The sequence below is a fragment of the Pan paniscus genome, chromosome 7 (assembly GCF_029289425.2).
Source record: "Pan paniscus chromosome 7, NHGRI_mPanPan1-v2.0_pri, whole genome shotgun sequence".
NCBI lineage: Eukaryota > Metazoa > Chordata > Mammalia > Primates > Hominidae > Pan > Pan paniscus.
In genome coordinates this window covers 40,420,089-40,437,309 of record NC_073256.2, presented here as the reverse complement: position 1 = coordinate 40,437,309, position 17,221 = coordinate 40,420,089, and the positions used below count along the sequence as shown (strand labels likewise).

General features: G+C 41.4%; 1 protein-coding gene across 2 annotated transcripts in view; it reads right to left on the bottom strand.

The window, feature by feature from the left end:
• Positions 1-16,027, bottom strand: part of XPO7 (exportin 7) — an 86,998-nt gene extending 70,971 nt beyond the window's left edge. Inside the window, exon 1 of one of the 2 annotated variants that reach the window (XM_034965746.4) lies at positions 15,891-16,027. In XM_034965746.4, coding sequence (XP_034821637.1) covers positions 15,891-15,908 — 18 coding nt within the window. In that variant the 5' untranslated portion in view covers positions 15,909-16,027. The remainder of the gene's footprint in view (positions 1-15,890) is intronic. The other variant, XM_034965747.4, reaches the window with a different exon arrangement.
• Between the last annotated feature and the right edge of the window lie 1,194 nt (positions 16,028-17,221).

Below are 17,221 nucleotides of genomic sequence, written 5' to 3'. Positions count from 1 at the left end.
CTACTAAATGGATTAAAATTTAGATCTTGCTTCAAAATCCAATGCTTCCTCCAAATTCGGTCTAATAAAACAAATTCGTCTTAAAGTCCTATCTATGAGAAAAAAGCAAAAGGTCAAGCTAGTCAGTGAAAACTAATGCACACACCAAATATATGAGTTAAGACTATCTGTATTTAATGGAAAGGAGGGAGTACTGGAAAGATACCTGAACATGAAGCTTAAAACTAGAATTTTAATCCTGACTCTCACTATTTGTAGGACTTTAGGCAAAATGTCCAAATTACTTTAATTTCCAATTGGTTTGTTCACCTGAAAGAAGCCTGCACCTTGATATAAAAATAAAGAGAAATAATGCATTTGAAAACTCTAAACTTGGTTGAGACTTTTGGTTCCAGCAATATGGCAAACTAGTTAGCATGGAAACTTCCTGCCACAAACATCTACAGCTGCTATTTAAATACAAAAGTCCTTTTAGATGCCTGGCTGTACTAATCATAGAGTAGTCAAAATCAATTAGGGCCCAAACCTAATAGAACTAAAACCCAGAGCAGTAAGCATGAAAGCTCCTTTGTGACTGTCCTGATGCAAATGGGAAGTGTGGTTTTTGGTCTTGGTAATGCCTACATACAATGCAAATGTCCTTACTTTAGTTTATCATTTCTTATGACCTAATTCCAACAAACAGCCCAACTGAAAACATATGAAGTTTTTTCTTCATTAATCACACAGATGTCACAACCTGCTTTGTGGTGTACTTTCACTTTTTTGCTATTACAATCCACCTTGCGTGAGTCCCTGCAACTGAAAATCATAGTCAAGATGTTTACACAAGGCTTCACTCCATGCTTTTTCCTAATTTATGGAATTAGCATTTTAATAAATCACCCAAATCTCTGGAAATCTGGCTTGAATGCCTGCATAGCAATCCATCATATTCTAGTTCTTGCTAATCTCTTGAGCCCCACTGCCTCCTTAGCTCCCCAAGCTTCAGTTGGGATGTCTCCTTACAGTTCATCCACGTCTTTCTCTCCTCAGGAACTTTCAACATGTCATTTCTTTTTGTCTGGTACACTGTCCCCTTCTTTCAGTGAATACTGTCACCCCAAAATAAAAATATCAGTTCTCTATCTTAAAATATTTCTTTTTTTTTTTTGAGATGGAGTTTCGCTCTTGTTGCCCAGGCTGGAGTGCAGTGGCACAATCTCGGCTCACCGTAACCTCTGCCTCCCAGGTTCAAGTGATTCTCCTGCCTCAGCCTCCCAAGTAGCTGGGATTACAGGCATGCGCCACCACGCCTGGCTAATTTTGTATTTTTAGTAGAGACAGGGTTTCTCCATGTTGGTCAGGCTAGTCTCAAACTCCCGACCTCAGGTGATCCGCCCACCTCGGCCTCCCAAAGTGCTGGGATTACAGGCATGAGCCACCATGCCCAAAGTACTGGGATTACAGGCATGAGCCACCGCACCTGGCCAAATGGATATTTCATTACAACACTTTTCTTCACAGCACTCATTGCAATTTATAAATATATATTTATTGGTATAATTTACTGAGTATCTATAAGAACTACAAAAGCAAGGACATGCCTATTTTGTTCTCTGCTTTATCTCTACTATGTAGCACAGTATTTGCCCTGGAACAATATACAACTGAAAAAAACATTTTCTTGTTTAAACCTTAAGCATGTTTACTTGTACATTTTCTTTCATTATGCTAACAACATAACAAAATTAAGATTTTAATGGCTGGAAAAGTTAAAATTCATGCATTATCTCTAACAAACAATATACAGTTAGCTACCCTCTAAAAAAAGGGCGTATAAATTCTTTTTACTGCATAATCACACTCTAAGATTTTTTTCTAGCTTAAAAACGATGTGATTCTAGTATCACCTCATTAACCTGGTAACAGTTACTATTCTGAATACCATGGACACACACTAAAATTTCTGCATTCACAAATGAAACATTATAAATATTCAGCTATGGGCAAACAAAAGGGGTAGACCTGGTAGAGAAATGTTAACTGGTTTAACAATGCTTTCTTAATAGACTCACCATATAAATAAAATATAATATAAAAAATGTTACAGTGTTAATAGAATCATGCTGTCTCTGTTTAAAAACAAGAGTCAGGGTAATATTTCAATGCTAAACAGACTTGTACATGTACTCAGGAAACTAATGATATATATAGCCTTGAGGCCTAAAATTAGAGAAATTTTCAAACTGTATTATATTATCTATTAAATAACAGTAACAACAATAACACTGTAAAATCCAGCAAAAGGAGGGGCCGGGCGCAGTGGCTCACGCCTGTAATCCCAGCACTTTGGGAGGCCGAGGCAGGCAGATCACGAGGTCAGGAGATCAAGACCATCCTGGCTAACATGGTGAAACCCCCATCTCTACTAAAAAGAGAAGAAATTAGCCGGGTGTGGTGGCACATGCCTGTAGTCCCAGCTACTCAGGAGGCTGAGACAGGAGAATCACTTGAACCCAGGAGGTGGAGGTTGCAGTGAGCCAAGATCGCGCCACTGTACTCCAGCCTGGGCGACAGAGCAAGACTCCATCTCAAAAAAAAAAAAAAATCCAGCAAAAGGAGAAGTAAATTTCCATCATGTTCTAAAACCTTAGAATGTGATATATGCCTATAATCCCGGCAGTAAAATACTACCGTATACCACATGCCAATGAATATTTCCTTGCCCGTAGAAACACACCTTTGATTCTCTAACAGAGGTCAATGTGAATATTAAATATACATTACAGCCAACTTTCCTTGAATGCTCCCATTCTGTATGTTATTTACTCATGTATACACCTCTATATCACAGGTATGAACAATGAATAGCCTACAGTTTACGACTAGCCGCTAGACTATATTAACATTTAGCATCCCCCCCGGCCTACTGACCTGTGGTCCAATTGTTATATAAACATTTAAACGTTAGAAATAATAAAAGAAGAGATAAGAAATAAAGGCATAAAGGAAGAAGACAGTTTTAACTGGCATAAAAATTCAAAAGAAAGCTTTTCGGCCCTCCTTATCTCTTTTCGCATGAGAAAACCCAAAACACCACGTGTACTCCTTTAGAAGATTCGGCAAGAAAGAAGCATAAGAAACTCGAAACAGAACATTAAAGGGAAGAAAGATAAAAGCAATCACAATACTTAATCCTGGAACCCTTTATTTTGATTTACAGAAGCAAAGAATTCAGGGTTTCATATTTACCCTCTGACAAACAAAAAAGTAAAAAAGAATATTAAGTAAATGTTTCTTAAGAAGTTTTGACGTACACGCCCCACAGATTGCTAGTTTTCTCATTCTCTGGAATTCTAAATCATTTTTCCCTTAACAGTTTTGTAAAATATCAATTTGCTTTTCAAGTTTACACTGCTGTATGATCTATAGAAAATGCTTTTTATTAATCAAGTCAGCAAATAAGGAAGACCAGGCAAACAGCATATTTAAAAGAAGCTTCTGGCCAGGGGTGGTGGCTCACGCCTGCAATCTCAGCACTTTGGGAGGCGTGCGGATCACCTGAGGTCAGGAGTTCAAGACCAGCCTGGCCAACTCGGTGAAACTCCGTCTCTACTAAAAATACAAGAATTAGCTGGGCGTGGTGGTGGGTGCTTGTAATCTCAACTACTCAGGGAGGCTGAGGCAGGAAAATCGCTTGAACCCGGGAGGCGGAGGTTGCAATGAGCCAAGACCGCGCCACTGCACTCCAACCTCGGCAACAAGAGCAAGACTTCGTCTCAAAATAAATAAATAAAGTAATCTTCTAGCAGAATAGAAGATTTTTAAAAAGAAGCCTTTTCTAGATACCCTTGAAACAACAGTTGATAGAGGATAAAGAGAATGAATCTGGTTTTCTAATAGTTAAAACATGGGATGTAGAGACAAAACAGACCAAGAGTAGTTAAGGTAGAATTGATAGAAACCTTTAAGGGGTATTGGCAGCCAGAGCAGTCAACAATTCATGATTTATTCAAACTCCTGAGACTATGACCTCTTCTTTCTTGCATTAAATGCATGCCAATAAATTAAATGCATGCCTATTTCATTGCTGGTTGTAAAAAACATTTTACTCTTGTCAGTGGTAACAGAATCTGAGGCTGTTCCAGCAAACAAAATAGAATAAAATACCAGTGTTTCACTCAAGTCTTGCGGTTGCTATAAGTTAATAAGAAATAAGGTAGGCATGGGCCAGGTACGGTGGCTCACGCCTGTAATCCCACCAATTTGGGAGGCTGAGGTCAAGAGTTCGAGAGCAGCCTGACCAACATGGTGAAACCCCACCTCTACTAAAAATACAAAAATTAACTGCGCGTGGTGGCAGGCGCTTGTAGTCCCAGCTACTTGGGAGGCTGAGGCAGGAGAATCACTTGAACCTGGGAGGCGGAGGTTGCAGTGAGCCAAGACTGCGCCATTGCACTCCAGCCTGGTCAACAGAGCGAGACTCTGTCTAAAAAAAAAAGAGAGAGAGAGAGAGAAATAAGATAGGCATGGGGTGGGCACAGTGACTCATGGCTGTAATCCCAGCACTTTGGGAAGCAGAGGTGGGCAGATCACTTGAGGTCAGGAGTTCAAGACCAGCCTGGCCAACATGATGAAACCCTGTCTCTACCAAAAAATACAACAATTAGCTGGGCATGGTGGTGCGTGCCTGTAGTCCCAGCCTCATTTGGGAGGCTGAGGTGGGAGAATTGCTTGAACCCAGAAGGCAGAGGTTGCAGTGAGCTGAGATTGGAGATCGCAACACTGCACTCCAGCTTGGGCAACAGTAGCTGACATCTGAGATATTTACAACATCTAAAGGCTATTGAAATGGAATTTCACTATGAAAAAAATGTGAGTTCTAATTCAACTTGATAGCAGATAATCAACTTCCTATAACATTGTTGCAGTAATTATTCAGTCACTCTACTTAAAAACCTTCAACCACACACCTACGGTACAATTATCATGCTACAACAGGCACTTCATGTCCTGGTCTCTTCCTACCATTACATTGATTTCCTCCACAGAAGCCATATTTGCTTTCCTGGAATGTTAAGTGAACATATATATAGCTTTATCTATGGTATTCTGCTTGGTGTGCTCTTATCAATCTGGAGGACACCAGGCCTTTTCAGATCTGGCTTAATTATTCACCACTTTAAGAGGCTTTCCTGGATCTCCAAGGGAGGACTGACCCTTAAGTCGTATGTTCTATGCACAGATGTGTCCTATCACTGATCTCACTCTATAACCCTTATTGGCATACATTTCTAGCTATTCAGGTCCTTGAGCAAGGACACTGTATTTTATTCACATTTATATTCCCATTGCCTAACAATATGGCACACAGTACACGATCGAACAATACCAGCCAAATGAGGGAATGTTTACTGATGTATCTCACCAAATAACCAGAAGGATAATACCATTCTAAACAGTACTATTCTGTTAAATAGGTGAACATTTAGGGTGTACATAAAATACATTTGGTCAATTAGAGAATGTGACAAAAACCATGTTTGAAACCAGAAATGGCAGAAGTTGTTTTAAAACATATCCTTCTGGGTGCCTCTAAAACATCCACTCATTACACATTTCCTCCACTTTCTCAGTGTTAGCTGGTGCATTTAGATTCCTACTTCAGCAAAACATTTATTTCTAGGATGGATTAGGGAGATATTGACATGAGTGATGAATCACCAAAAACTTACAAACATCTCTATGTTAAGAACAAAATAATTCATAATTACATAATATTTTTGCCAAAGAGAATGACTATGTAATCACAGATTTACTGACTTCCACTTCACTCTTTAGAGTCAGTTATGCCTGCCCCTTAGCGCAGTCACACAAAACAGTTTACAGTGGGAAAAAAAAAAAAACCCTTTAAATTCAATCTTAAAATAGGCTATCTTAGCCATTTCAACTTAGAATATTTCTGAATTATTTTCAAAACTCATGCTATTATGAAAAACTTTATGGTAAATAATACTTTAAAATTAGAAGCTGAAGAGAATTAGGATTGCTAGTGAATCAGGACTTAGCACCAGGAGAAAGTGATTTCATGGTTTACTATCTCCCTTCATATTCTCCATCTCATCTGTAAAACAGTTACAACTATATGGGAATTTGAGAAGGTTTGTTCTTTGCAAAATGCTTTGGGAGATAATAAATTAACACTTGTTTTTTTCCCCTTAAAACACTATTTCCTATCAGTAAAATTCTGAATTTCTTGTATGAGTTAACTCCTTCCTCTCATCACTTGGCCAAGAGAACAAGACATACATGGATAACAAAATATATCCATTTGCATTCACACACATCTGAGAGGACGAGGATCTAGCTTATTTTTATCGACATCCAGGAAAGCAATCCTATAACCTATGTTCCACTTTGCTTCTAATCCCTTTGGTTCAGCGGCAAGTTTATTCTAGAGTAGCACTGTCCAACAGAAATTTCCATGAGAGTGGCAATATTTTATATCTGCACTATGCAATATGGTAGCTATTAGCCTCATGTGGCTACTGAGCACTTGAAATGTGGTTGGTACAACTGAAGAACTTGATGCAGTTCCTGTCAAACTGGGCTTCGGTTAGAAACATACTGGGCTGGTACGTCCTCCACCCAAAAGTCAGGCAATAGATTTGAAGGGACACATCACCAAAGAAGATCTACCAGGAGTCTGCAAATGTTTTCTCTCAAGGGCCAGAAAGTAAATATTTTAGGCCAAAATGTCTGTCAAGACTATTCAACTCTGCCACTGTGGTACAAAAATAGCCATACGGGATACATAGATGAATGCATGTTCCAATAAAACTTATTTACGAACAGTGAAATCAGAATTTCATATAATTACCATGCAACATGGAGTATTATTCTTTTAGATGTTTTCAACCATTTAAAATGTAAAAGCTATTCTCAGGGTGCAGGCCATACAAAAACAGGCTGTCAGGCCAAAACACCAGCCTGGTTTGCAAGCTGGAGATATACAAATGTCAGTAAGCACATGAAGAGATACTCAACATGTTAGTCATCAAAGAAGTACAAACTAAAAACACAAGATCCTACTAGAATGGCAAAAGAATGACAATACTAAATGTTGGCGAAGTTATGAAATAACTCGAGGTACAGTCATTTTGGAAAATTGACAGTTTCTTTAAAAATGTAAACATACACAATAAGACTCAGCCATCCTACTCCCAGGTACTCAAGAGAAATAAAAATGTACATCCATACAGAGACTGGTATATGAATATTCACAGCATCTTTATTCACAATGACTAAAAACTGGGAACAACCTGAATGTCTCCCAAAGAGTGAATGGATACATCCAATGTGATATATTCATACAACGGAATACTTGGCAACAATGAAAAGTAACCAAGCACTCCTACTATGCAACAATGAGAATCAATCTCAGAGTTACTATGCTGAGCGAAAGAAGTCAGAAAACAAGAGTATACAGTAAGTCCATTATATAAAATTCCAGAAAATGCAAACTAATTTATAGTGACAGAAAGCAGAACAGGGTTCTGTGGGTCTGAGAGCTGAGGAAGGAACAGACTGCAAAGAGGAAATGTTCCATATTTTGATCCCGGAGTCACAGGTGTATGTATCTGTCAATTTGTACACTTTAAATGGATGCAGTTTACTGTACGCATAAAATTTTAGTAAAAAGGAAAGATTTTATTCCACTGGCAACAGATTTACACAACAGTAATCTCTATGAACCAAGTATCCACTTTTGTGAGTGCTGTTTACATTTGAGGGGACGGGTATGGGAGGAATAGATAAGAAGTTGGGTCAGCCAGGCGCGGTGGCTCACGCCTGTAATCCCAGCACTTTGGGAGGCCGAGACAGGAGGATCACCTGAGGTCGGGAGCTGAAGACCAGTCGGACCAACATGGAGAAACTCCGTCTCTACTAAAAATACAAAATTAGCTGGGCGTGGTGGTTCATGCCTGTAATCCCAGCTACTTGGGAGGCTGAGGCAGGAGAATTGCTTGAACCCGGGAGGCAGAGGTTGCCGTGAGCCGAGATTGCGCCACTGCACTCCAGCCTGGGCAACAAGAGCAAAACTCCATCTTAAGAAAAAAAAAAAAAAAAAAAAAAAGGTTGGTTTTTAAGTCTCACCCTATCAATGCTATCAATGTTAACACGAAATGTGCCTCTGGGAACCTCTAGGGTACATTAACAGTAACCTAAACCAAACAGCTCTGAATGGACAGGTTTTAGGAATTCTGTGAAATTAAAACTTCTTGTTCACAACATTCTGCTCTCCCTGTATGGAGTGTGGCTAACTGTAGAATTCCAAGAACTAGTAAATAATCCTTTACATTACAACAAATTTTCATTTGTAACACCTGTGGGATAATGTCCTTATTTTATTTGAATTTAATTTAAATTAATTAATTTTTTTTTAAAGACTTGGGGTCTTGCTATGTTACCTAGGCTGGACTTGAACTCCTGTACCCAAGTGATCCTCCCAGCTTAGCCTCCCCAGTAGCTGGGACTACAAGCATGTGTGCCCCTGCCTGGCCTGTCCTTAAATACTCCCTGTTGCTCAGGTTCAATTCACCTAAAAACAATTTAATTTGGTCTTATGAAGGCCTGAAGAAAGTTGCTCAGTTCTGGAACATTATCAGTTCAAAATATTAAGACTAAGGAAAACAAGGTCACATTTTCCAGTAAGTTTTATTTAATCTTTAAAATTCTTGGGTATGCCCCAGGCTAGTTTTTGACAAGACCTCGCAGGGATCCTTAGATGGGTCAATGACAAGCTGAAGACAAAAATATCACCTACTAACACGAACATTACATTCTAAATAATTTGTGGCTATATATTGGGCAAAATTTAGATTTTTTTTCAACTGAGATGTATAGATTTTATCAATACATCAACAGATGTATTGATATGTGAAATATACATCGGGTTTCCCAGATCTTTTTCAGAGCAAACTTTATGTTTCAAGTTCTTACAGTTAAGTTAAATTTCATGACTAATTTTAGACAACGTCTTTTTGGAAGACAGAAGTAAAGCACTGAAGTTCAGGAGTTAGTGGAGGTGAATGAGGTTAAAAAAAAAACAAGCTTTGAAATAATTTTTGCCAAACTCATGACATATGCTTTCAAAACTTTGCAAACAATTTTAAATAGAATTGGAAAAAATCCTAAGAAAACCCTTCATTTCCCTTTTCTAGCCTTAAATACACCCCTTTAAACCATAAATTGACTCAAACTTTAGGGCAAATGTCTAGCAAAACTCTCAATTCTTTCTGAGACTGCACACTGTAAATATCATAATTTCTTATCATGCAAAGTACCAATGAGATCAGCATGTGTCCCACACAAGTTCATATATTTAAAAGCTAAAAGGCCACTACAGTTATAAGATTACAATTTCCTGAAGTAGTACAAGGGATATTTTAATAATCTGCTTGTTTTCAGAGGAACATTGTTTTCCAGAGGAAAATATTTTGATTTTTTTTTTTCATCTAACTAATGTTTTTCTAAGAGAGGTTTGAAACCCAGGGGCTTTTAAGTGAGAATCATTTCTCAGCCTACCGGCATCAACATTTGACTAATAATGTTAATTTCTTGTCCCATAAGAAATATCTTTCACTGCTTATTGTCCAACTAAGAGACCTCTTTCGTTACTGTTTGGGGCATAAGAGAGCTCAATTTGTGAGAAGTGCTACAGATGACTAGATCTTACAGAAAAAAACTCTGGGAGTTTAAGAAATTAGGCGTAAAGAAGAGGAAGATATATTTAAGATAGATAAAATGGAAATGTTGGTTTGAGCATAAATATTTTAAGGAATTTTACAAACATGTACATATGAATTGAGAACACGGTGGTATATTGGGGAGAGAATACAAGGATGACAACTGGAAATCCCATCCAGAATGCTTGAAGTACAAGGGACTTCACAGATCACTTAATCCAGGCTCAGAAACCAAACGAGTTTCCCAATTAAATGGCCTAACACTATAAAAGGCTTAGCTTGGTGCCTGGCATATAACAGACACTCAGTTAATACTGGTATCCCCCTTTCCCTATGACCAACCAAGTCACACTCCAGTAAGTCTTACAATAACCACCACCATGAACATCATCTAAATCTTCCAACAGCGAGTTCTCCAGTCTTCCAGGGATACCAGGTCTTTTAATCAGCTTATTTCAAGGAAAATTCTATTACTATTATCTCTATACCGATGTTACATTGCTGCGGTGAGCATTAAATGACATCAATTAATGCTAGCATGAAGTTTCCAATTCTGCCTTCTCTTAAATACATCCTTCCCATTTTATGGCAGTAGGAGTGTGTGTGTGTCCTTGTGTGCATGCACACATGTGCGAAGGGGTGAACAGCCATTGAAGCAAATATCAGAAATACTTAGGATCTAGGTTTTTTACAACTCTCTCCCTCCCCCAAGATTTTGATATGCCTCCTGGGTACCAATCCCATTCCATTGAGAATTTCCTAGTAATGAGTCACTATAAATGTTAGGAATGAATGTATTCCAGACATGTATTGGAATGGGGGAAAAGATAACGGGGTAGTGACTGCCCCCCATTCAGGGACATGTTGACAAAACCAGTCTCACTACAAATTCACAACTCAATGACCAGGCTTGTTGTGATGCTCAATTCAATGTAAGGCCCTGAAAGTAGAATATCACATCTTGTATTTCCTTCTATGTGTCTGCACAGTAACAAAAATGGGATATTAGTAGATGCTTAAGTGGTCACCATTAATCATCCTCAAGAATTTATTTCAATATTTAAAAATTCAGCTTGCATGTAACTCTCCAGGAACATTTATCGTGGTCCTGAACTTGCTTTTCAAATAAGTCAAAAGAGAAATACTTGTAAATCAGTTTCTCAATAAAATGTTGTGAGCATTTTCATCTAAAAAGAAACATATCTTTAAACTCTAGTTAACAAGGTTCATGAATGGCCTAAAATTGTGGGTAAAATTTTGTGTAGGCACACTCTCCCCATCCCCACCAGAGAGCAGTAACATAGCTTCCATCACATTATGAAATAAATCCCCCCAAAGCTGTATAATCACTGCTCTGTACTGCTTCTCCCCCTGGCTTTGAAGCTACAACTCTCAGGTTACTCAGCTTGAGTTCTAAAAGCAGATTTAAAAATAAAATGACAGGATAGTAGTTAGTGGGGTAGGCGGGGGAGGGGGGCTACAGGTAGCTGTTGAGATGGTATCAGGGGACTTCTGGGGCACCGATAATACTGACTTGATTTGGGTGCTGGTTAGGAAGGAGTATTCACTTTGTGAAAATTCATCAAGCTGAACACATATGATTTCTGTACCTGTCTGCAGGTATATATTTCAATAAAAAGTTTTTGAAAAAAATAACAAAGATGGGTCACTTATACACAGCATATATCATTACAGAATTTAATGAAGTCCTTAAAAATGATGCACTAGGAGAGGCCCATTGGTAAAGAACTGCAGCCTCCAGACAACAGCCAGTGAGGAACTGAGGCCTGACCAGGCCCACTGTGTGTAAACCTAAAGAAAATTCTCTATCCTCAAGTCAAGCCCTGAGATTGACTGCAGCCCGGAGCCCCAGCTGAGAGTTTGACTGCAAATGAGATCCTGAACCAAAACCATCTAGTTAAGCCACTCCCAGATTCCTAACCCTGAGAAAATGTGAGATAATGTTAGGTGTTTAAAAAAAAAGATGCAGTTTCAAAACACTATCTTCCTTGCACATATTGAAGTGGGCAAAGTAGCCTCAGTAGTTGTACCTACAGAGAGACATTAGCTTATTGGTTTAAACTGGCAACTTTCCCACCTCGAAAGGCTGTGGTACAATATTGCTTTCAAAACCCAACCAAGAAAAAAGAAAATACAGCTGGTGGTTATGAACATCAATTTCTGGGTCAAATGGAAGCTAATTTCTCTGTAAGATATAGAACAGGGATCTTCCTGATACTTCTTTCTACACCTTCATCTAAATTAGAGATTCTTCCATCACTGTATTGTATTTTGTTTTTTCTGTGTTAAGTGTTTGAATGATCCCACACGTATATATATATCCCTTAATTTTTCTCAAGGCTTCTCAGGAAATATACTAAAGTCAGAGTAATCAAGTGAATATATATATATATGTATGTTTTAAATACAGACATTTCCAGTGTGGTGCTGAATAGGAGTAAAATAATGAAATAAAATACACACATATTATTTGTATAAACCCACGAAAGAGGTATAATCAGGGTGGGAGTGGGTGATGGGATATAGTTATTGCTTATCACCCAACACAGATGTAGCATGTTTTGAAATCAATGTATTCTTTCTTGTTTTGAAATCAATGTATTCTTTCTTGTATCTACGTGTGTGCTCCTGAAGCCTGCCAAAAGAGCATCAGAATTGGATATTTCAGCAGTCTGGCTCCAGTGTCTTTCTCATTCTGAATCCTCTGAAGTGCCCAGCACAGAAAGGGCCTTGCACACACTAAGCATTCTGGTATTAGTCGAACTGGAAAAAAGTTAGAAAAGTTATGTTTTTTCCATTTAAAATTCTCAAAAGTTGTACGGAACTCCCTTTTCAAAATGGACTACCCATAGCACTTATCACTTCCTTGCATATTGTTAAAAGCTGAAAAAACAACCACCACTTTTGCTATAATCAGGCTGACTTTTTGCACCCTGCTAAAATTTAACCTGACAAGTTGTAATGATTCTTCACAACTCCCTGGAGTTACACTGGTAGTCAATATTTAATTACCGTGCCTGGAATTTAAAACAAACTATGACTACTTTGCAAATAGTACATTCTCCTAGTATAGTCATAATGCAAAGCCCAGTAAATAATAAGACCCAACACAACAACGTAGTAATTCCAGCAAAATCCTGGAATCAGTCTTCATTTCCATTATTTATAGTAAAACTAATATAATTCATATTAAATAGCATATTCGATATATAAATCATATTCTTTCCTTCCTTTTCCTCTCGAGCTCCTGAACACCAGCTAGCACTATTAAAACTAACATCTGACCCTTCTTAATCTTTTTCATCACCACTGTTCACTGAGCGTTGTCTTCATCTCTTTGCAATAACTTGCCAGCTTTAGATATGTTAAAAAAAAAACATGAAAGGAAGGGCAACTAAACATAATTAAACACAAAACACAAGTAAGTTTGATTTTTTTCTCCCACGCAAAGCTTTGTAACCACCCTGCCTTCAGGGTGAAAGTTAGATAAGGTTATCTAAGACCAAGAGTAAGAAACCCATCACATCGAGGAGCTGCTTAAGGGCACACTTCTACAGACACTTGCCTGTAACATCAACAGAGCTAAAGGGCAATCCAAATATTATAATTTTCCCATTACTAAAGTTTTATAGCACTTAAAATCGTCCATAAAATACATATCCTTAGAATAGAGATATCCAAGACATCAGCCTGAGAGAACCCGAGAATCATATGACACTCAGCCTCAATTATGAAAAAACTGCTCACCCTGGTGGTTCAGAAAAGCACTAGATAACATAATGACTCGACTATTTAGTTCAACTCTCCAATAATCAGTCATGAATCTGTAACAGACACCTTTATAAACTTCACGTTTGATTAGTGTTATAAGAAAAATATCCCCGCCACCCTCCCCTCAATGCATTGCAGACTGTCTTTAATGAATCCTTTATTTACTCATTATACCTAGGGAAGGGTGTATCTTTTTCATAGGAAGGTTTTCTGCCACAATAAAGTACCACCTTAACATCTGTGAGTGCCCAATACTATTAACACTTAGTGGTCTGACAAAGAAAAGCAGTATGTCCCATTCTCTCTAAAGGGAAAAAAATTCACTCACAAACTTACCCCGTTGATATGAAGACCACTAAGCACTAATTTAGACCAACAGATTGCAGCTCTTAAAAGTAAATAAAGGGTACCAATAAAACACTGACCAACATGCTCCCCTTTGTTTTGAAAAGTTAATAAATTCTTACTTCCGTAGATTTTTGAGTGGTGAGTGGGAGAACAACATCTTACTAAAAATAAGACAGACCTTCGTTGGAGCGACAAATGCTGTGAAGATTGCTTTGATGCATCCTGACTTTCACAGGAGTGACAACCTTTTCGCTTCGAAAATGTGGGAGATCACATTAAGAGATATTTCTTTACGGGAAACAGCAAATAGCACGATGTATATTCATAAAAGTACTGACTCCCTCTGCATTCCAAAGCATGGTTCACAAAGGCTATCTATTCAAAGCCTGTTCTAGAATGCTCATAGACATCCCCCCACCCCCTAGTAAGGAAGCGCACTGGACCCAAACTCCAAAGACTTTGGGACACTTAGACTTACCTTAACCAAATCTCATTATCATTCTTGTGCTTTGGTTTTTGTTCCTTTAAATGACAGAAGTAATTCCTGCCTACTGAGTCTTGTAAGATCCAAGAATTTTTAAAAATCACATAAAATCTTTCACGCTTCTTAGAAATGACTGCTATAAAACGCAAGGTGCTATACTATTATTATTATCATTATTATCATCTCCTTGTATCAACTTTTACTGTCACTTCTGAATTAAGCCAAGGTACTGGCTTTGAAACACAAATCCCGTGGTTTTCCACCTGTGATTACGTTTCTTGCTATAATTCTGTCCTGACAACTTGTCCCGCACACTCCGAAGATCTACTTTACTGATCTCTGGCCTGAAAATTAAGTCTTTTATTTAGTCCCTTCTCTCCAAAGAAAGGGGCAGAAGTCACACCACTCCAGATTCCTGTAGACGTATTAAGAATGAGATCATTCTTCTTACTTGAGGAATGATGCCACAGAATATAAAGGCGACACTTCTTGCCCTCTAATCTTTCCTTGCCACAACACAAAACCTGTGCAGTTGGTTACCTAGAAAATTGGAAGGTTCCCCACAATGGATGTGCATCAATAACTGTCATAAAAATATCAGATCTCAGGCACAGACAGGAAAAACTTTATCTAGTTTGCAAGAAATTAAACCCTGCAGTCCTCCATCTGCTACTGGGTTTGGTATGGGCTGTCCCTTTCTAGGGCCTGTGCCTGTCTTTGAGGAGAGTGGCCTGGCCCCACAGCACGCTAGGGGCAGCTCTTGAGCCGGATCAAGACCCTCCCGAGCAACGTCTGCACCCAACCCTGCATCTCTCATTTCAGACACACCCCCCTCCACCCCGTGTTTCATAGGAGGTGTGGGCGCTCAACTCCTTCACTGTGGCTAGGGGGACGCGAGGGGAGGCGGGCCGAGGCCTGAGCACCCATTTTGGAAGACCGGGGAGCTCGGCCCTCCGGGCTGTACGATTTGGAGTGTCGGAGGGAAGGGCGCATCCGTGGGAGGGGGAAGGAGGCCGGGGTTGCTGGGGGGTCTCTCGTATTCCGGGGCGTGAGAGGAAGGCGGCGGGAAAGACTCCGGAGAGCGAGGTTTATCAGCGCGAGGTTTCCTTTTTGTTATCTGCTGAGGGATGGCGGGCGTCATGGGGGCGTCCCCCTCAGTAAAGTCAGCAAGGGGGTCCCCCTCGCTTCACTGTGGGGCGGGCGGGGGGGCCCGAGGACTTGACGGAGGCCTCCCCCGGGCACGAAGACAGTGACTGACGAGCGTTGTGGGCTGCGCGCGCCGGGATGCCCGTTCCTGTCCCTGCAGCCCCGCGCGCGAGGCGTGGGACCGGGTGGGAGGGGACGGAGAAGGCCCCCGGCCCGGGAGGCGGGAAAGGCCCCGGGGCTCCGGGACGGGCGGCGGCTCCAGAGCCCCGAGTGGCGGCGGCGCGGGCCTGCCGAGTCCCGAGCCGGCTGGCGCCCTGTGGGCCGTGTGCGCCCCCGACTCCACTCGCCGCTCTTCGTGGTCGCCCCCTCCCCCCCGCGGCTCCTCTCACCTGCACATGATCCGCCATTTTGCTCCATTCATGCTCCTCTCCGGCCCCCCCTCCCCCCCAGCGCGCACCTCGGCCGGAGCCGCTGCCGCCGCCGCCGCCGACGCCGTCGCCGCTGCGCCTGCGCGCTGGGGACTCGTCGCGCTGCGCTCGTGGCGTAGCGCCGCTCAGCTGCGCAGGCCCCGGCGGCCCGGGCCGTGGTTGGAGAATGCGCAGCACCGCTGGGACGGCGTAAAGGCGCGGGCAACGTCAGCGGCCCGGAGACGCCGGGTGGGAGGAAGGAGCGGGCCGGGGGAGCGCGAAGGAGGGGCGGCTGGGGGAACAAAGCTTTGTTTACATGGTTTTTAAAGGGGCCGCGCTCGCTCCGGCGGGCGGGCGCTGGAGTGGGAGTTGGCGCTGCCTTCTGCTCGTTTGCGTGGTGAGGGCTCCTGGATGGGGGCCGAGGTCTGTCGCCGCCCCGGGACCCCTGCACCCAGTGGCTTCCTCTCTTCCCAACCGTCTTCCCCCTTGACTCGCCCCTGGACATCTCCCACCCCCACCCCACCTTGCAGCTACGGGGACCCCCACACCCCACCTAGGCTGCCTGCGAGATTCCTTACTTTCCAATGCCCTCTTCTCAACGGGGGCCGATTCTGTGCTTGTGTCTGTCTAGCTTTCTGGACCACGGCCATCGCTCTCTGGTCTGGATTTCACCAGCAACCCCAGTGGTTGATCTCGTGTTTTTCATTTCTGTCCTTTCGTCCTTGATAAACATTCATGGAAATAACCACCGAATGGTGGTGATGATCAAAACATACGAAGGCACAGTTCTGGCTTCCCAAAGACATTGTCATCGTTGCCAATACTCTAGACTGCCTCCCGAGAGGGTCAGATGCTGGAAGAGGCAGCGGGGCTGGTGGTTAGGACCCCTAGGCTCGGTCTTGTGGAGGTATGAGTGGGAAAGCCATCTCTCTGGGTCAGATAAGGTCAGCCCCTGCATGCTGAGGCCAATTCCAGTCTTCCTCACTAGGAATTATCTGTTAGATAATGCCGGTTCCTGTTTTCCATTGGATTCCACTGTGGCTTCCTTTTAAGGCCCCCAGATTAGATCATAGCTGGATTCTGAGAGCACTGATTGTTTGAAGTTTGTATTTACAGGGGACTACCATCATATGCAAATGATGGTGGTAGTGAATTACACACCCTTGGTGGATGTAGTGGACCGGTGCTCAGCATTCATTTCGACTTCCGTCCTCCTAGTGGGTCTTCCTGGTTTGCAGAGGTAGGGCACCTGGAAACTACATTACCCAAACTTCCTTGCAGCTAGGGTTCTGTATGCAAATTAGGCTCTGCCA